Here is a 21,001-nt window from a genome sequence, read left to right on the forward strand (position 1 = left end):
ACGATAAGAAAATATCATTCCATAAGAATGATAAGAAAAGACCGTTCCAGAAGAACGAATAGAATTTGTCTTATTTTGATTCACGAAGCAATCAATATGAAAATGAAGAATAATTGAATGATGCAACGAAAGTGATCAAATCATATATACTTGCTGCAAATGTGCCTACAAGAATTGATGTCCCTGTTGGACAAAATAATATGGCAGTAAATGATTTATCTGTTGCACGACTGAAGCGTGGTAGACCTTTAGACTCAAAAGGTTCATTCATTCGAAAGAAAAAGAATATGGCACTACTAAACTATTGCATTCCCAAAACATAAATGTTGCATGCCAGAAGCATGACAGTCGCCACATGGATATACGTCCCAGAAAGGACAATCCGTGAACATGGGAATGTTGATGTCTCATGCATGGAGCATGATAGACATATAGGTTCCAATGACTCAACTCCCGGAAGTGGAGATTAAATTCCAAGCTCTATAACACTCTAGAAGAGGTTATGATCCGCATTCTCTAAATTACGACTATTCTGGAAAAGATAGTGTAATGTCCTTGAAAAGGCAATGGATATCCAAAGAAATAAAAAGCTTTTATGCATGCGCATGCACATGAGAATATGGGATCACATATTGATGATAACCAATGGTAATTTTGGTTTTTATAAGTAGCTACTAAATTCATCAATAAGCTGTGTTGATATTGAGTCTCGTTCTTTTTCGTCAACAAAATTATTGGCAAAAAAATGGAGAAAGACAATTCCATTACAATTTTGTAAGAACGTGGAAAAAATGGACCTATATATATTTGAATAGCCAAATTATGTTGAACCAATGAGGTTACATATAGGCATTTGTAATACAATGAAATACACTCACATGATATGACATAAGGTATTGAAACCTGAAATTATACTCTTGTAAACAAGTTCATATGAATGGAGAATTATATACGAAAGGTCGTGAGTCACCCACATCATATCTCCATAAGTAAATCCCTCAAGTATACATGGGAGAAAATTGCTTTGTATAAATTCCAAAGGAAAATGTGTCATGAAGTGTAGAAAATCCCTAAAGGATTCAAATTGCTTGAAGTAAGCCCCCGAAGGGTAAAGCATAAATTATTACTCAATACCAATGGATGGTATAAATTACCTTAGCGAGTACTATCATTATGATATTGTTGCAACATACTAAAATCTCTTGCAAGAGTCAATGACATTAAATTAGAACTCCTGAAGAGTTGATGATATTAAATTGGGACTCCTGAAGAGTCAAGAAAGATTATAAAGTGTTGAGAGAAATATTGTCTCGAGCTGCAGATCGAACAATCTACCAACACGAATCTTATCCATGATGTCTATGATATTAAAAGAACCATATGGATTAAAGATTATGAGTTGAATACTCAAACGATGTAGACACTAAGAAAGATCATTTATCTTCGTGAGGGTAAAGATAAATTAATGTTTGGTCCAGAAGTACCACATCTTAGTGAAGTATATGCTTTATTGTAGTTAGCACAATACATTGAATGAAATAAAGCTTATCTATTAATATCCCAGAGAAATTACAGATATGTGCATACACATGAGTTAAAACGAACAAACAGGATGAAGCCTTCACAAAGGTTGCTCATGTGAAGCCTCAGTGCTCGGCCGTACACCAGAAGTGGAAGGCACTGGAGATTGATCATGTGGCACCCCAGTACTTGGCAAAACACCTAAAGGGGAAGGCATCAATTGCTTTCAAAATCTAGCAACGAACCTTTGGTGATCATTTTGAGTCCGACTTTCAGATTCCTACAGCTGGTCGAGCTTTCTTTTCATGTTTGTAGAGTAATTATTTGCAAGCACGTGTAACACTCTATTCTCGTGCTTGAGCCCTTTGATCTCTTGTTTAAGACTTACCACCTCAGCCATCAATGATTCAACTTGAAGAGTTTGAGCAAGTAGGCGTTGGCCCATATTGGAAACAGAGCCAGCACACTAAACACTGAGAGCCAATGAGTCTTGAACAGTCAACTCATCAGACCGTTTTGAAAAGATTCTGGTATCCTTTGGAGTGAAAAGATTCCTAGTTACCACAGTAGCGGTTATGTTATTCTTCATCACAGAGTCCCCAACTGTAAGAGGACCATTAGAAGAAAAGAAGGATGGGCGCCATATGTTATCTTGACGCTGCTCGTCTGTATCACTCCTAAGACTCAAATCTAAGCAAATGTTAGATGGGCAAGTTATTTTCAGAACTGATGAAGGAAAATGAGGTCAAGTAAAATTTCAGAAGTGCAAGAATGAGGAAATTTCTACAGGCAGCAACTTTCTGAGCATACTCTTAAACACAATTGATGTCTCTACGAAAGAAGAGGCAACATAGCCACTCGTTCAGAGATCGAAGAGGCACCGCTCTCCGAATTTCAAAAGCCAGATTTTCCTGAATAAAGTTCGTTGGCATTTTTCAGACGCAATCTCAGCTTTTTCTGCTATCGCATGCAACTTTGTCAAAGATCTCTGACAAAATTGAAAACGCATAAATCTTACTGTTCTAATTATACCACAGTTGCTGACAAGAGTAAAGGCACAGCACCATTACCTGCTATTGGGAAAATCCCTATATATGTCGATCTTCATCGTCCATGGCAAGGCACACATCCAAAACTCCCAACTTTCTCTCATCTCTGAGAATGCATCTTCAACAAAGCATCTCGAAATACTCAGTTTTCTTCCTCTTCGAGAATACCTCTTCAAACAAGTCACACCAGAGCAAAAGTATCTTATATCTTCAGGGACGAGAGCAAGAGTATCTCATATCATGCAATCTCTCTGTCTTTTCCTTTGTCCTTGTTCTTACTTGCAAAGACAAGGATAAAGAAAGCTATATGTTGGAACCTCCACTCAAACTCCCGGTAAGGAACCGACTGCCTGGAACCTTTCCTGATTGCTTACCTAGTATTGCTTTCGAGTAGCCATCTTCAACTGTTTTTGGAGCTAGGTCTCTAGTCACCAAGAAGTGATGAACCATCCAAATGCAAGGGTTGCATTCCACTCTTGCATCAGAAGGCAAATACTGCAGGAGAATATGCCACACATGCATGAGGGAAAACCAGGGAAAATACTACTTAAGCAAAGGGAGAAAGCAAGGCAAGTGAAAATAATACATTGAAGTATGTGGAGGCAAGCGCAACAAACACGTGCTGATTCATCCTTGACAAAGCCGAAGATCACTTGCCACGTGAAGCTTCTCACGGTACAAATTCATTCAAGATCAAGTTTCGAAGGTCCTTGAAGAAATCACAAGTTTGATTCAAGATCAAGTGTCCACAACCCTTGAATTAAATTTAGCTTCAGATAAAAGAAGTAAATTCAGACTTTTGGAAAAAGTCTAGCAGAATGCCCTCCAGCCCAGTTTAAGAACAAGCATGTGGAAAGTTAACAACAAGTAAAGCACCTCTTTCGGCAACTTTTCTTACTAAGAGACTGAAGCAGAATGATCAACGATCAGCCTAAATGATTTGAAATCAGGGGGAGATACTCATCAGGGGGAGTATTCAAAACAGATCAAGATTTTAAAGAGTTAATCGAAGACTTGTGGCCATCCAAGGGGGAGTGTTGTGAATAATATGTGGATGGCCCACATGAATAGTTTGTTACTATTTATGCACAGTATTTTCACTATTCATTTGTGGAAAATTTGTAAAATGAATAGTGTTCTCTTTTGTTTATAAAATGAATGAGAGGTGAAGAAGGTTGAGAGACTCATGGAGAGATAGGAAGGAAGAAAGGAAGAGAGAAAGGAGAGGAAGAGGAGATGAGATAATAGAGAAAGTTATCTTTGTACTCCTATTATTCTAAATTATAATGAAAGCACCACTGCTGCTCCGATGACGTACTCCAGTCACACTGATTGTAGAGGAACCTTGTAAATTTTGTATCTTGTTTCATTTATTCCACTGCACCCACTATCGATTTTACAACAATTTGTAATCTTTTTGCAACATTGATTGTTACTAATGCGAATGTCGCAAATATTTTTCGACACACAGTCTAGCGCTCCTAATTTGTTTTGCTCATAGACTGTGTAGTGTTATTTGACACATAAAATTTCGCAAATGACCTTTTTCTTGTAATTAATAACCTTGTTCTCTTCAAGTAATCCAATGTGTTTTTTTATCTTATTTTTGCAAATGGTAAAAATTCCTATGAAATCCTATAGGATCTAGAAGATCCTTTCTTTTATATTTTATGTCACTTGGAAGGCAAATATACTGATCATGATTAGTATAAATAAAGACACATGATAGAAGAAAAAAAAAATCAATTAAGTTAAGTTAGCTGCGCCCCTTTTTCTCCATTAATAACCTCGGCCGTCCCTCTCGCCCTTCTCTCACAACTATTATTTACTAGAAGAAAATATGTTGTTTCATCAAATACATAAATTCGCAACTATTACTTACAACAAAAGATGTTTTATCAAACACATACATACGTAGATGTAAGCGTCCAGACATTCATGATACATAGTCCATTAGAATTCATTATAATGATTAAATGATCAAGAACATATACAAACACGATTTTAAAAATTAGACATGATACACTGACGAGAGCATTCAAAATCATAAGAACGATTATTTGCAAGTGTCAGACATCGATCTCTCACTTAAAAGTAGTTACTAATTGATTCCCTTGTCGTCGCCGTACAAAGCTGCATCAACTCCTCCACCACCCCATCCATCTCTTCATCCTCTTTCTTCTTCATGTTGTCTCTTAATTCCAATGCCTTTATCCTCACACCCTCTCCAATTTTCTCCACCACCACATCTATGATCACCTTCGCCACCTCTTGCCGTTGAAAACTACCTCCTCCGCCGGTTCTTATAACCTCAACACCAACGCCAACCTCCTCCACCAGTCTGGCGTTTACCGGCTGGTCAAGTTGCATAGGCATGGCTATAATCGGAACACCAAACTTGATGCTCTCCAACACCGAGCTCCATCCACAGTGACTCACAAACCCACCAACACTCGAATGCTTCAATATTTTTGCCTGTGGGGCCCAATCCTCTACTATCATTCCCCTCTCTCCTACCCTCTCCCCAAACCCTTTTGGCAAAACATCTTCAACCCTGGTACTTTTCTCTTCCTTAGGAAACCTAATAACCCAAATGAAACTCACTTGGCTAAGCTCCAATCCAAGAGCTATCTCTTGTATTTCCTCCTTGGACAAAAAGTACTCGCTCCCGAAGGACACAAACACGACTGAAGCTCTTTCCCTTTCGTTTAGCCATTTGATGATCGACGATTCCTCATCTACTTTTTGATCCATTGGGTCTTGAACAAGTGATCCGACGGGCACAATCTTCTTCTCCGTTAACTTGGAGAGATAATCAACACACTTTGATTCAATCTCTCCAGAAGTCTTTACCAAAATGATGTTACGAGACCGATGGCTGCACAGCAGTACGCGTTCTCCGTTCGTGATGCCATTTGCTGAAGATTCTATCAGATTGCTGAACTCCTTAATTTCGTAATCCCGAAGATAGATGGAAGGATAAGGGAATTGAACATTAGGGTTCTTGAGATGGTGAAACCAAAGTGACATCAAGGAAGCACTGGTGGTGGTGAACTCGACGGCCGGAATGTTGTGCGACAAAGCTAGGGACGGTGCCCATGGCTGGAGAAAATCATATACGAGCAAATCAGGTTTTAGGGTTTTGAGGATGTGGGAGAAGTTATCGCTGGACATGTCAAAGGCTTTTTTGAGAGTGGGCATGAGATGGGGTGGGAGGCCATTGGTGGTGTGGTAGTGAGGTGGCAACTCATCGTGTGGAAGAAGAAGTTCCACAAACTCAATGCAGTGAGAGTATTTCTTAGGGAGTTTGGGCTTGATGGAGCTGAGATTAACAGGTGTGGAGCAAATGAAGATGTGAAAATCTCTGTGGCTGGTGAGCTTCTTGGCTAGCTCGAGGAAGGGCGAAATATGGCCGTGACCTAACCATGGAAGCATAAGAATGCTAATGCTTCTGTTCTGATCAGGATAAAGCATATTTTTCTTTCTAAACTTGATTCTTTGTTTCTTGTTGTTGGTTGTATATGATTATAGGCTTGTATGTTAGTGTGGTTTTGGTGGAGAGAGATATATAGTGCAAGATGTGTAGACGTTTGAAGAAATACGTGGAACCTTCATACGGATGCTCGAGCAAGTAGTAGGAATTGGCGGTTAGTCTTATCACAAAAACTTATATATGACCAATCGAATTAAGAAAAAGAAGCATAAACTTGGTTTCGTCATAGATACAACAGGAAAACTAAATTTTTAAATCAAATTTACAAATCAAATAACATATACTAATAAAAATAAGTAAGTTAATCAATACTTACGTAATAATTCAATCATCTACCACTACAACATTTGATTTAAAAATTTAGTCTCTATTACTCTTCCTGAAATAGTAAGCCGAACATGTAATTTTGATTTAGTACTCTTCTTCACAAGGGGAGGGGGAGGGGGCAGGGACCACTATTTCTTTTGTTTTCATAATTAATTAATTCTAACAGCAAGTGATGAATTGTATTGATAATTAGTAACGGGTCTTAAGTCAAACACCCCTTCATCTTTATACTTTAGATAAATTTCCTATAATTATTTTATATTTGTCGAAAAAATAAGTAAAGAAAAGTTACTTCTAGTATCTCGCCAATCAGTTTTCACTGTTCCAGTTTCTTCGTTAATTACTTCCAAAATTTTCTGTTCTTGGTTAATTATTAGCAGATTTAATATTAGGGTTTCAAAGGAATTTTTTTTTATTTTATAAATTTAAAGTGAATGGACTACCATTGTATATTTTACTACTTATCTCACCCGCCGGGGGTGGGGTTTCTTTTGTTTTAATCATTAGGGTTTCAAGTTGGTTTCAGGTTTCAAAATATCGTAATTATGGTTTCAAAGGATTGTATGATTAAGTAATTTTTAACTCAATCTTTGTCATCGACTTAATTAAGTATTTGTTATGGAATTGGATTCCATCCAGATTCATTTTGTGGGGATTTTAAAAATCTTCACATCTTAACCATTTATTGTGTATCATGCGGTTAAAAATTAGTTGATTTTTTATTTAAAATTAAACATAAATAGTATTTGACGAAAATTGACTACACGATGTACGATAAACAGCTAAGATGTGAAGATCTCTAAAATCCCCAGTGAATCCGGAGAGGATCCTCTTCCATTTGTTATTGCATGCCGTGAGTGCTTAGAAGTAGTCTGGACTGGGTACGAGAAGGTGGCACCTCTCCCTTAACGTGTCACCTTGCAAGAATGTAAAGCAGATACAACCTCATCATGCATGGGAGATATGGGACCATCTCTTTGTCTGTTACAAAAACAAAGGTTCACCAAAGTTAAATAGAGGTCGGCAGTGAGAGGCACACATATACTTCAAACCAAATATAAGCTGCATGAAGTCTTGTATGTGAAGCGGCACGAAGCGGTATTATATTACAAATTTAATTTCTATACAAGTATTATATAGCATATCATAATTTTTTAATTAGTAAGGAGCACAAATTCAATGCATACAAATATTTCTAACCAGTGGCGTATTGTATAATAAAATAAAGATATGAGTTAATTTTGTTCATGTCTTTATTTTATTAAAGAATAATTAGTGCACCATTACATCACGTCTTATGCTATATTTCATAGGGATCTTTTGATATAGGCGTCTCAGTTTTGAATTTTCTAAATCAAACATCCATGCTTTTTAGTGATTTGATTAAACTTTTTTTTGTCATAATTTTGGTGCTATATGCACAAATCTCCTATAATCTAGCCTTTTGATTACACTCTCATCCGTTAGAGATAATTGTCAAAAGAAAAATGGTTAGATTCAAAATTATTTTCACAATAATGCTACAATTTAGCAATAATTATCTACGATTTAAGATATTTTCTTTCCAAAATAGTTTAAAATATTTTTAGATCCCCAAAATCAAATGTATCGAAATAAGTTCTTCTTTTAGTACGTTTAGAGAAAATAGGATTGAGAATAATATAAACGTACCAATACACAATGTGTACAAAATAAAACGTACCAAAATAAAAATAATTTACCAATATTAACAATACCTAAAACCAAATCAATGTACCAAATTTTCAAATAAATGTACCAATTAATGATTTTTGTAAATTCAAACGTACCCGCAGATAATATATACGTAATGTATTGTACCTAATAATAATTCGTCAACAACTATACTTAAAAAAAACAGCAAAAAAAATAATAATAATTTCACAAAAAAAATTGAAAAAATTACACCGAGCTTTTATATTGATCACCAACTATTTGAAAAAGAAAAAAAAACCATTTGGGAAAAGAAATAATATTAAATGTTTTTATAAAAAAAATGTGATCGAAAAAACATATTTGGAAGAAGAGAAAATATAATTTAATTAATAATATCCCACTAAATAAGGAAAAGTGCATCATGTAGATAAAAGGATAAATTCAAAAATTATTTTAATTTTAAAAAATAGAGGTGACTATTGGTCAAAGTACTTTCATCAAATTTTAAAAAGGCACATATGTTGAATCTAAATGATAAAGAAAAACTGTAGGGGATTCTAATTTTTCCTATTTTTTAATGTGAATTCAAATGTGGCGGATAGATAAGGATATATATCTGCAAGGCCTGATCAATAGTTCAAGTCACATAATCCCATGATCCATTTTATCTTCAAAAAATTTGCTTTAACTACGAGTATAAAAAAAATAATACATTGTTGTAGAGTTGAAGAGAAATATCTCAATACAAGTCTTCTTCTTTTTCTTTCAATAATCCATATTCGTAGAAAAGAAATACTAGTGTTTCTACCCCAAGTGATAGTTAATTGATTACAAGATGATATATATTCTTTATAAAGGACTAGAAATACCAACCTTACATATATCATTAGGAAATGCAAGAACATAAATACAGCGGGAAGAAGTAAAACACGTCTTGTGCCAGTGAATAAAGATATTTTGATAAGAACTTGCGTATTGTATTAGTAAAATATAGATATATGCTAGTTTTGTTCATACTGTGGATGCAAATTTCCGTCTTCTTCTTCTTGGACAAAATTGCACCTACAAAACAATTAACACCTTAGGGTCAAGGCCAAGAGCCTCACGCGCCCATGATGAATGGGAGGGCTTTGGCCGAAGAACCTGTAGACATCGAAATTTCGGTGAAATAAATGTTGAGCAATAGTTATAATTTCAACGCTCACGTGTCACATAAATTTTACACATGGCGTGTGACTAAACGAAAAATCAAAATAAATTGGAAAAGTCATCAAACAGGACACATGTCAACACCTGGCAGAAACGATTTATTTCATCTGAATATTATATTCAAAATTAGGCATTGGAAAATTCTATAAATAGAAGCCATTTCATTCATTTTAAGGAATGGAAGAGGAATTCACATATACATTTCTCTACTCCCAAATTGGAAGAGAATTCCCTAAATCCTTGAAGCTTTGAAGTTCTAAAGCTTTCAAGCATCCAACCTCCTAAATTCCCAAGAAATCCCGAAGGATCAAGAAAGCCCTCTTCGTTCTTCGTCAAATCCTCCTTTAAGACCAAGCCTTGACGGCCCTTGAAGAACTTCCACCAATTCAAAATCAAGCCCCAACGGCCCTTGAAGCAAGTGTTCATCGGTCATCGTCCGTTCATCCTAAGATCAAGCCCCAACGGCCCTTTGGATCAACAACATCAAGAATCCACACAACCGTTCTTCAAGATCAAGCCCAAAAGCCCCTTGAAGATCCGTTCATCAACCGTCAAGATCAAGCCCCAACGGTCCTTGAAGAAACTTCCAATCGTTCATCAAGCCTCGACGGCCCTTGGATCAATCGCACATCCACAAATCAACACCTTACGGAGATCGAATCAGAGGATCAAATTTGAGAGAGATTGTAACCCCAAAATCATTAATACAAAATATTATTTTGTACACGTGTTCTTGTCTCGTTTGTTTCAGGAATTTTCGTGTTTACAGAACCTCCGATGCCAAAGTTAGAATTTAGAGAGAAAAAATGTTTAGAGAGTTTTTGGAGTTTTGAAAGAGTGTGGGAAGTGAATTTTGGAGAAGAAAATGGGGTTTTTATAGGAGATGGTGTAACTTATGGTTTAATGTGTGATTTAATGAATTAATTAGGCAATTAATCCATTAATTGGTTAATCAACACATTTTTGGAATAAATATTTTAGGGGTTATGTGATTTATGTGGAATTTTTTTGTAAGTTATGGAATGATTACCTTGTGGAAAATATAGGATGAGGATGGATGAAATAATTTTGAATTGGTTACCTATTTTGGGCACTTTTGACTTGGTTGAAGAATGATTGCCCGCTGCTCGCGTGTAGGAATCTCAATATGCCTCAAGGGTATTTTTGTCCTCTTTTATCCAAAATTCATGTGTCACCTTGTGATTATTTTTGGCTCCACAAATGCCCCCCACCTGTTAGGCTGCTCATAAGAAAGGGCAACAGGTGTAGAGATCTTCTTACTTTAGGAAATGTAGGACTGCTTCATATTTTGATGTAGATTCCCTCTTTAATAGAAAATTAGGTCCTTCTAGGAAAGGGAACTAAATTTCTCTCAAAGCCTATTTAAGTCCACCTTAAGTGGGTTATTAAATCAACTTTGGAGAGCGATTTATTCTACCTTACAAGAGAGATAGAGCTTAGAGGATATTTGTTCCCCCTCCTCTAACAATCTTCTACATCCTGCTCGTGCAAATGACCGTCTTTCGTTGATTTCTTCGTCTTCTCCGTGTTGCACTGATGGAAGAAAATTTTAATTTTTTCTTGTCTTCTTTTTGGATAGTGCTATTGCGGGGCAGTCGTCGAGATGGTGCGGCACGTCGGCTGGCAGGGGCCAGAAGTCGGCTCGGCATGGGCCAAGGAGGCGTCGTGGCAGGGGCCACTGCTAGGGCTATTTGGCTTGGCTAGAGCCAATAGCAACTTGTGCAGCTGGGGCCGCGGATTATGGCGCTGGGGTGCAGTGCTAGGCGAGCCACATGGCTCATGTCCTTTGGGCTCTTGGACCTTACTCAGGCTAGGCTGGCGACTGAAAGAAATGAGGAGGTCGTGGGCCTCATGGGTTGCTGGAATGCTGGGCATGCAGGCCTCATGCCTGCTAGAATGCTGGGTTGAGCTCCTCTGCTGAGTACTGTGAATGTCGTTGGCTGCTTAGTCCTCTTCGTCGGGAAAAATGTAGGCTGCCCCCAAAAGATGAGGTAAAGAGGATCAAGGCGGATGCATTGACTAGTATGATCGCTGTCGTAGAGCTTATTATGAATGAAGGTGGAAAGAAGAGATCTTCCCCGCCTGCTCAAGAGATGTTGGTTAAGAGAAAATTGAAGACTTCTTTCGCTACTCGTGAGGGTCTGCCTGCTGCCGAGAGGTCTATGATTAGCATAATTTCTTCCGATGGAAAGAAAAATGAGGCTACTAGATCTGAGCATGTGGCGCCTGCCATCGAGAATGGCTAGTACGATTGCTGATAGGGTTGCTCAGCGTAGAAGTCCTGTCGTGCCCCCAATGCCGAAGTTTGTACCAAGATGTTTGTTGAGAGCTAAGTCTGGTTTACCTTTGGAGAGGCTTACTATTATGAAGAGCGATAAAGTGGACTCTGCTGCTAAAGTGGCGCTAAGGCCCACTTCTTCTGCTGCAGAGGCTGACTCGCCTGCTGGGAAAGAGAAGACTGCTCGCGTGGGCAGCTATGAGAAATCCATTAAGCCTGCTTCTGGGGAGGCTGCTGAGATCTATGTGCTTTTAAGACCAGATTTGCTTAAAGACATGGACGTTTGTGCCAAGTTTGTTGATTGCGTTAAAAAAGTTGTTTGCCCAAGTTTCTTTGCGAAGCATACGACCCAATATAGAATAACTGCTCTACTTGCTATGATGCAGATGTAGCAAGGCTACCAATGAGGTGGCAAAGACTATGACAGTTAAAGTCATCGGCTGAGGAGATTAAGAGGTTGGATTTTGAGCTCATTGTTTTGAAGGGGTCTAATATTTCTTCCCCCACTTCTCTGTAGCTTGAGACCGCTCGCCACGAGATCGTTGACTTGAAGACTAGGCTTGACGCGATCCAAGTTAGGTATGAAAGTGCAGAGAATGAGATTGGATGTTACATACCTCAGATTCAAGATCTTGAGTTTGCAGTTTCTGAGCTTCATTTCGCTGCTTATGCAAAGGATGAAGAGTTTATTGTTGCTTATAACAAGTGATCCACTTCAAAAGAATCGTTGATAGGCTTGAATCCCAAGTCTTGGAACTTCAAGGTGTACTAAAGATCAATGAAATTCTAAAGAAGGAAATGGATGAGCGGTAACGTGTCCCTGTTGGTCTACTCGAGGAGGATAAACAGTTAAAGGGTATGAAGGAAGACATGCTTGCTTTTACTTTTGAGGTTTCCATTGGTGAAGTAATTGGAGAAGTTAGTACCTAGGCTGGGGTAGCCAGGGGTGAAGCGCCGGATGATGTCTCTGCTAAGAGCATTGCGGCTGCTGAAGGTGTGGCGACCGAGTAGTCATGGGATGTCCAAGCTATTGTATTCTTCTAGATAGCCTTTAGGATTTTATTTGTTTTTCCTTATAGCTCTTGTTTTGCTTGAACTCCTTCGGCCTTTGCTAATTATTTATAAACATGCTTCCTTCGTTTTTCTTCATCTTCACTTCTTCTGTTCATGCTCTAACCTTTAGACTTAATAGACCAGTGGCAGGCATGCTACTTTTTTTATAAATAGACAAGCTCGCGTAGCCTATGCAGCCGTAGGTGTTGGTGTAGAACTTTGCAAAGTTGTTAGCCATAGGGTTGGTAACCGGATGCTTTACTTACAGAAGCAAACAAGTCCGCGTAACCACTAGGCTGTTAACCTTGACTTTCTCCAATTTCGTAGGTTGCGTAGTAAGTATCACAACACTTTAGGACTTGGTGTTGTTTCGCGCTTGGCAGAGGTGAAACTTATCGACTATGTAGCATGTCGGCAGTGGATAAAGCTTCGTATCTGCGCGCTAGTTTGTTTAACCTTTCACAAGAATGTTCGGTTGTACAAGTCTAGCACGACTTTACTGCTTGAAGGGCAAGCCGTAGATAGTCTTCCAGAAACCGTAGGCTACCTTAGTGCACTCGGTAGTAGCTTTGGGGTTCCAGGGCAGCCGTCTGTAGGGAGTACTGCGTAATATGCCCCCTCCGTCTCTAGGGCCCGGTTCCCCACGGATTAGATCAAGAGACCCAAAATCCTTTAGTTGGCTAAGGTTTGAAAAAGACCATTGTGCCTACTTCTAGGAATCCTGGCGCAAGCCATCGTGCATCTAGTTATACTAAGGCAGCCAGGCTCATCCACGTCTGGGTATTCGGAGTGTAAAGTTTATCCTCCCGTCTTGGAGAGCTGACCCATATGGGTGTTGGGGAATTTGTTTACCCTCTCGCACTGGAGAGCAATTAGTTTATCCTCTCATGCTGGATAACATAGTTGGTCCCTTGATGAGGGGCGCAATTCCTGCAATAAGTCCCTAAGAATAGTGCAGTCTTCTTTTGAAGTGCAGGAGTGATCAGTTGTTATAAGCATGCAGCTGAGCCAAGTTGTGATTACTTCTGAATTCCTCATTGAAAAACGAGTGAAACAAACAAGAACTTAGTTGTAAGGTAAGAACTGCATAACAACTGGATAGTCGTCGACTTATGAGGTGGTGCCAGTTAAGCTGCTTGAGACTTCGGGTCTTGATATAGTGGAAGATCTCACATGGTACTTCATCAGGTTGTAGGTGTTCCATTGCCTTTCGATCTTTTTGTTATTTCATGGTGGCGATGGTGTAATTACTCTTGCCGCCTACTCTGCTGATCTTGTACGGACTTTCCCATATGGGATCCATCTTTTTGAAGCCTTCTTTGTAGGCAATGATGAAGGTTTTCAGTAGGACTAGATCTCCGAGCTGGAACTACCAGATCTTGGCCCTTTTGTTGTAACTGGAAAGGAATAGCTGCTGGTAGGCTGCGATACAGGTGATGGTCTACTCGCGCTTCTCCTCTGCCAAATCTAAGCTTGTGGCCATCTCCTTCTTGTTCTGCTCAATGCTTTGGCAGTTGAGTGCTGATACTTGGCACGATAACATTAGGAGGAATGATCGCTTCTGAACCAAGTGCCAAAAAGAAATGAGTCTCACCGGTGGCTCATCGTTTGGTGGTGTGATACACCCATAGACATCCGGGGAGTTCATCTGGCCATTTTCCCTTCTTGTTGGTAAGGGATTTCCTGAGGCAGTTGAGGATTGTTTTGTTGGATGTTTCAGCCTGCCCATTGCCTTGAGGATATCTCGGCGTGGACATGTGCTGCTTGATGCCATATGTTTTGAAGAATTTCGCCAAATCTTTACCCATAAATTGCTGGCCGATGTCGGTGACGATGGATTGAAGGATGCCAAATCGGTAAATGATGTTCCTCCATATAAAGGGCTCTATATCCGTCTGAATCGTGGTCGTCATAGGCTCTACCTCTACCCATTTGGTGAAGTAGTCGGTTGCCACAATCATCATGCCTCTGCCCCAAGTAGCATGCAGCATAGGTTCTACCAGGTCGATTACCCACTGCATGAATAACCAATGACTCGTCTGTGGGTGTAGCTCGCTGGCAGGCAGTGCTGGTATCGACTTATAGCATTGGCAACAGTCGCACTTTTGTACTAACTCCTTAACATCTTGGTGTATGGTTGGCCAGTAGTAGCCTACGTTAAGATCCTTCTGTGCTAAGGATCGGCCTCCGGAGTGGTTTCCACAAACGCTTTCGTGGATTGAGCTTTAGAACCTTCAAGTTATCGGGAGACGCTCGGCAACGGAGATGTGGTCTGGTGTAGAATCTTCAGATGAGAATGCCATTCCACATGTAGTAGTGTGCTACCTTTATTTATAGCTTTCTAAACTCCAATCTTTCCATGGGGAGTGTGCCGTTGACTAGGTAGTCCATAATAGAACTTTGCCAGTTTGAAAGTTACACTAAACTGTGACAGTTCGGCTGCCGACTCTATCTCTATGCTTAGCTCAAGTTGTCTGGCTAATGATTAGCTGGGAATCAGAATGAATTGTGAGCTTTTTCACTACCAAGTATTTTGCCATTCGGGGGCCTGCTAGTAGGGTCTCGTACTCTATTTTTTTGTTGTTGGATGCTTAGAAGCCTAGAGTGATAGCTTACTCGGGCATCGAACCGTTTGGGGTGACAAAGACTACGCCTGCGCTCGAACCTTTATAGTTGGATGCGTCGTCGACATGCAAATGCCAAAAGTCTCTATTGGGTGGAGCAGGTGTTGCTTAGGGAGTGCTCGACTACCTCCAGGGCATCGTTTGGCCGTTATGTTGCATTGTGAATGTGTGGTAGGGAGTCGTGGAGCTGGGGCCATGTTACATGTAGCAGGAGATGCTCAACTGCCGGTATTGGACCACTCTAGAGCTAAATTATGGAGCAAAGGTCAGCTAGGGCAGTGTGACGCGTAGTAGGAGGTGGTGCTCAATTGCCGATACATGCTGCTCCTATGTAAAATCTTTTGGGGCAACGAGGACAAAACTTGTTTTCGAGTGTGTCCTTCCAGTGTTCGTCTACCATTGGCGTGTCTTTTGGGTCGAGTTGTTGCGTTCGTCATAAAACTTTGCATCTGTCAGGGTCTACGCCTTTATCGTCGCTCGTCTAGATTGGGCAGAATAGTGCGTCATGAGGATGACTACGTGCGTCTGAAGATAAAACTTGAGCTTCCAAGTTGCAACAACTATCGCCAAAGTTAGCTTTTGAATTTTTGGTAGCATCGATGAGAGCTTTTGAACTGTAGAATATATGTAGTCGGGCCTCCAGCTCTTCTCGTATGATGGTAGAGCTTATTGCTACTTCAGATACCATTAAACATGCGAATAAGTCCTCCGTTGCTTCCGGGTTGGATAATAGGGAGGTGATGTTGGGTACTTCTTCAAGTCCTTGCATGTGCATCGGTGAGCCTCGTCCCAAAGTACATGCTTATCTGCCAGAATGAAAGAGTCTGCCAGATTTAGATCTTATTTCATGATTAATTTTCTAAAATAGCGGGTGGTCTGCTAGAAGTCTTTTTTGGAAGGCTACTCTAGCTATTGAGTCGTTGCATCCAACTATCTTTGCCTTATCTGCTTTGAACCTCTTCACATAATCGCAAAGCGACTCCTTTGGGTTATTCTTGACATTGAACAAATGGTCGGACTTTTTCTTGATCTAGTGATAAGATGGATATTCTTTGGTGAAAACCAAAGAAAGTTCATAGAAACTCCAGATGGATTGTGGCAGCAGGGTGTAGAACCAATATAGCGCCTCGCCTTGTAGAGTGGTGGCGAATATCTTGCACATAAGATAGTCGTTGTTTTGATAGAGGATCATTGCACTTCGGTAGTGCTTTAAATGTTTTCTGGGTCTGCATCATCTTTGAAAAATGTGAAATATGGCATGCTAAACTCGCGTGGAGGCTCTGCCTACTCGATCTCGTCCGTGAAGGGTGACCTGCTTATGTTGGTCATGTTCCATCTTAGTGCCTCGTTGGTGACTTTGTTGCGTCAAAAATTGCACAATCGCTTGGTCAAAAGTCTCTCTACTTCTTCCTGAATTTGCCTTTGTTGGGGTAGTTGAGCTATCGGCTGCCCCCAGTCGTGACTTGCTGGTTTAGGCTGTTCTTCCATGTGTTTGGCTCGTTTATGCTGCAGATGCGGTGCATGTGGTGTGTTCCTAGCAGTTCTTTGTAGGCTGCCGGTTGAACTTAAGCCAGATTAAGTGACTGGCTTCTCTCCGTCTGTCATGCTGCCTACTTTGATGTAAGGTGAATGATGCTCCTTGTAGGCTTAGCTGCGAATGAACACTTCGCCTGGAAGGTTGCTCATGTTGACTATCGGAGTGTGACCCCAACAGTGAATGTATGTTCTCCCGTGGGCCTAATCGAGATGCACACTCATTCGCGCGCTAAAAAAGGAGTATACGCTGTCTCGAGGGCCCTATCGGTAATGTACACTGCTCGAACGCTTGGTTCGTAGCTGGTCGAGTGGCTGCTTGCCAAAATGCTATTTGAGAGGTTCTTCGTCTGCCCTTGTCCTACTTCAGGAGACCTTGTCTGGGGCACGTTGCATCTTGGTGCGCTGCAAGAGCTGGTTCACCAAAGTCGTCTACTGTGCAAGGGTGCTCGTCAACTCTATGACTTGTCGAGACAAGTTTTCGCCACTTGGATTGGAAGAGCTTGGAAGGAATGTGCCTCCTTGGGAAGTGGAAGGGTGGTAGACTTCGAGCGTGAGATTTGAGTTGGGAAGTGTCAAATCCGCAGAAAAATATGGTGAGAATGCCCCCGGCTCTATGGTAGGTCCGGATGGTTGAGATAATCTTGGGCCGACTCGGGCTGCTTGGAAAGCCACAGAAGCAAACTGGGTCGCGGGAACAGGCTGGGCCACGAGAGCAGGCTGGGCCGTGAGAGTGGGCTTCTCGACGAGATCAAGCTGGGCCACGGGAGTGGGCTGCAGGTCAGGAGCAGGCTGGGCCACTAGAGCAGGCTGCTCGACGAGAGTAGGCTGGGCCACGAGAGCAGGTTGCTCGGCTGAAGCAGGTTGGGCCACGGGAGTGGACTGCTTAACTGGAACAGGCTGCTTAGTGCGTGATGCATGCGAATGCGAGGCTTGGGCTCGGGCCCATGCAAGCTTGGATGGCACGACTTGGGCCATGGTGGAACATCGTAGTGGTGGTACCACTCCACCTATGACCACATTTAGCCTCGTGGATCGCTGCGGTCCCATTTCTTGAGTATTAGAATTTTCACTTGTGGAATTTTCTAAATTTCTAGTCATTATATTTTTCTTATACATTTTATCAAAGAATCTTTGCAAATAAAAAATTCTAATAATAAGAACGTATGAAAAATATTCAAATGGAGTAGAAAATAGGGAAAAACTTTTTTATGCGAAAGTCTTCTACGAGTATGGATCTCAACTCTCAATGAAAGTACCAATTTGTGGACGCAAATTTTCGCCTTCTTCTTCTTGGACAAAATTGCACCTACAAAACAATTAACACTTTAGGGTCAAGGCCAAGAGCCTCACACGCCCATGATGAATGGGGGGGGGGGGCTTTGGCCGAACAACCTCCGGTGCCAAAGTTAGAATTTAGAGAGAAAAAATGTTTAGAGAGTTTTTGAAGTTTTGCAAGAGTGTGGGAAGTGAATTTTGGAGAAGAAAATGGGGTTTTTATAGGAGATGGTGTAACTTATGGTTTAATGTGTGATTTAATGGATTAATTAGGCAATTAATCCATTGATTGGTTAATCAACACATTTTTGGAAAAAATATTTTGTGGGTTATGTGATTTATGTGGAATATTTTGTAAGTTATGGAATGATTACCTTGTGGAAAAATATAGGATGAGGATGGATGAAATAATTTTGAATTGGTTACCTATTTTGGGCACTTTTGACTTGGTTAAGGGATGATTGCCCACTGCTCTCGCATAAGAATCCCGACATGCCTCAAGGGTATTTTTGTCCTCTTTTATCCAAAATCCACGTGTCGCCTTGTGATTATTTTTTGCTCCACACATACCACATCACGCCTTAAGTTAATGAGATATTTTGACTAAAAATTAACACGTTTCTTTTTCTTTTTACTAACGCAAAACATTATATATTGTAATAGTATAATCATATTATAAGGGGACGTTTGTTTACCTTTGTTAAATTTTATTGAACTAGACGGGATTAAATATTAGTAAATTTAACATAAATATTGTTTGGACCCAAATTTACACTATCGGCCCGTGCAATCAAGGTCGTTGAGTGAGCATGGTTCTAGACCGTTGAATAAGAAAGTTAAGATAATTTTATTTTGTTAAAAAGTAATGTTATGATTTTTAATCATAATAATTATCTTTTAACAAAGCATCTTGATTTTCTCGTACAAAATATATGGGATACAAATCATGACCACAATTCAGAAGCAAGCAAAATAAACTGAATTAATTTGGATTTGTTAGCAGTGCACCAAATTATCCAAGTATATTGATAAGGATTATGAAGTGCTGGTGGAATTAGAAGCACTACCGAATATCCTTGGCAGGATGCCAAGAATCTAGTCAAACGGACTGCATCATGTTGGAATTCGTGGATAGATGGGATCAAGCTTTGATTGATGTGATAAGGCGTGGTCAGTAGCAACAAATAAAGACTCAGAGTCATAGTGCAATTGAAATTGGTTTCCACGACCTGAGCATACAGGTCCCTATAAATACTGAGCGGCAGGCAACAGGAAAAGCCTCTCCAAAGCAATACACAAACTGCACTGCGCACACTCTTGCTCTACGCGAAACCTCTCAACAACCTTGAGATTTTTATTTTCTTTTTCGCCAACACATCTTCAATTTGGATAAACAGCACTGTTGTGGTAGAATCAGCCGACCGTGAAGCACCTTCAGTTTGAATAAACAACACTACGACGAGACCGACTGGTTATCTATCCAAGTCTCGGCGAAAAGGATTTTCAAATCCTTATTGGCAGAGATCATCTCATGAGCCTTCTCGGTGAAGTGAGGTGTTACCAGGTTATTACATTCGGCACCCTGAAAGCCGAATTTGATATTGAATTTCACAGAACTAGCAGCCTTATCTTCAAGCTCTTAAACTCGAAGGCCGAGATATGTTCCTTCCTCAACCGCAGTCGCGAGATTCAGAAGTCAGCAACGCGCCCAACACAACATCAACAAATTTTACTCACCAACCGAGCTCGGCCGTCGAGTTGGCACGCCCCACACACAACCGAAAGACGTAGTTAGCGTATTAATTACTTGACATGCACACCACGTAGGCTTGGTGGTTTTTAGGGTCAACATTTTTGGCACGCCCGGTGGGACCCAATGATAAAACTACGAAGTTCATATGATAGATCAAGATTCCAATCCGGCTCCATTTAGCCAATTGCATGAGCTTCTTGCACAATTGAAAAGAAACAGTGAGAAGGGTACAAAACGCCTTGAGGAGGATAAAAGATCATGGGAAGTGGTAAAAGTTCGTCGTGGCGTGAGATCCAGGCAAAAATTATTCACCTGCATGTTGAGAATAAAAGCTCCTGATACCCTACAATAGCAATGGGTAAACGAGGACAGGGCTCGATTCAATGCCTGACTAGATGAAGAACGTTTTCCTTACGTTTTTTACTACAGATCAATTCCATTTGAAAAATGGTTAAGTCCAAAAGACAGGGGGCAATTTTTTGCTCCGACCACAATCTAAATTCGGCCTAAGGAAATTGTTAAGACGGCCGAAGAAGAACCTAGGCCACCTGTTGTTTCGGTCGAGACTGAAAGTGTGGTAGGCCTAAAAGAAAAAGTTCAAGTTTCTGAGCCAAAAATTGACTCAAAAAATGATTCGTCAGAGGAGTGTTCCAATGACGAACAAGACAGATACATGGCTTTAGACCATAAAACCACATCAATTGATATGGTAATTGAAGACATGGTCTTAGACACCAAAAACTACGCCAATTGATATGATTATTGGTGATAAAGCCAATATGGAGAAATCTCGTTTGGCTAAGTTAAAAACCGAAATTTATGAAGTAATTATGCCTGGGGGGCATAATAATTATTCAACACATTCGACGGCCAATAAAAAATATTTCGTCAATCCAAACATATTTGGAGATGTTATTCTATTCGGCTTTGGAAAAACGCAAAGTGAAAATTTTGATGTAAAGAGATCTCGGGTTGGAATAAAGCATCGTTGGCCTCCTCCTGCTTATGATTAAGCCGTTTTCATTTTCTTTTGCTAAAATTAAAAAAAAAAAAAAGAATTTATTTTCTTAACCATTTGGTTGCTCAGCCAATGCTTAAGGAAATAAGAGGGCAACATTGGTATAATTGGTGGTTAGGATTATTTGATGCGTTGCTGATAGGTCAAGCTGCCAAGAATGGTTGGTCTCC

The 21,001-nt window shown here is 40.1% G+C and overlaps 1 protein-coding gene across 1 annotated transcript; it reads right to left on the reverse strand.

Annotated features, from left to right (window-relative positions):
* Positions 1-4,523: 4,523 nt before the first annotated feature.
* LOC103407571 (UDP-glucosyltransferase 29-like) lies at positions 4,524-6,085 on the reverse strand. Its single transcript, XM_008346477.3, has one exon. The coding sequence runs from the start codon at positions 6,042-6,044 to the stop codon at positions 4,659-4,661; it is 1,386 nt and encodes a 461-aa protein (XP_008344699.3). The 5' UTR covers positions 6,045-6,085; the 3' UTR covers positions 4,524-4,658.
* Between the last annotated feature and the right edge of the window lie 14,916 nt (positions 6,086-21,001).

Source organism: Malus domestica, chromosome 07 (assembly GCF_042453785.1).
Source record: "Malus domestica chromosome 07, GDT2T_hap1".
In the NCBI taxonomy this organism is placed as follows: domain Eukaryota; kingdom Viridiplantae; phylum Streptophyta; class Magnoliopsida; order Rosales; family Rosaceae; genus Malus; species Malus domestica.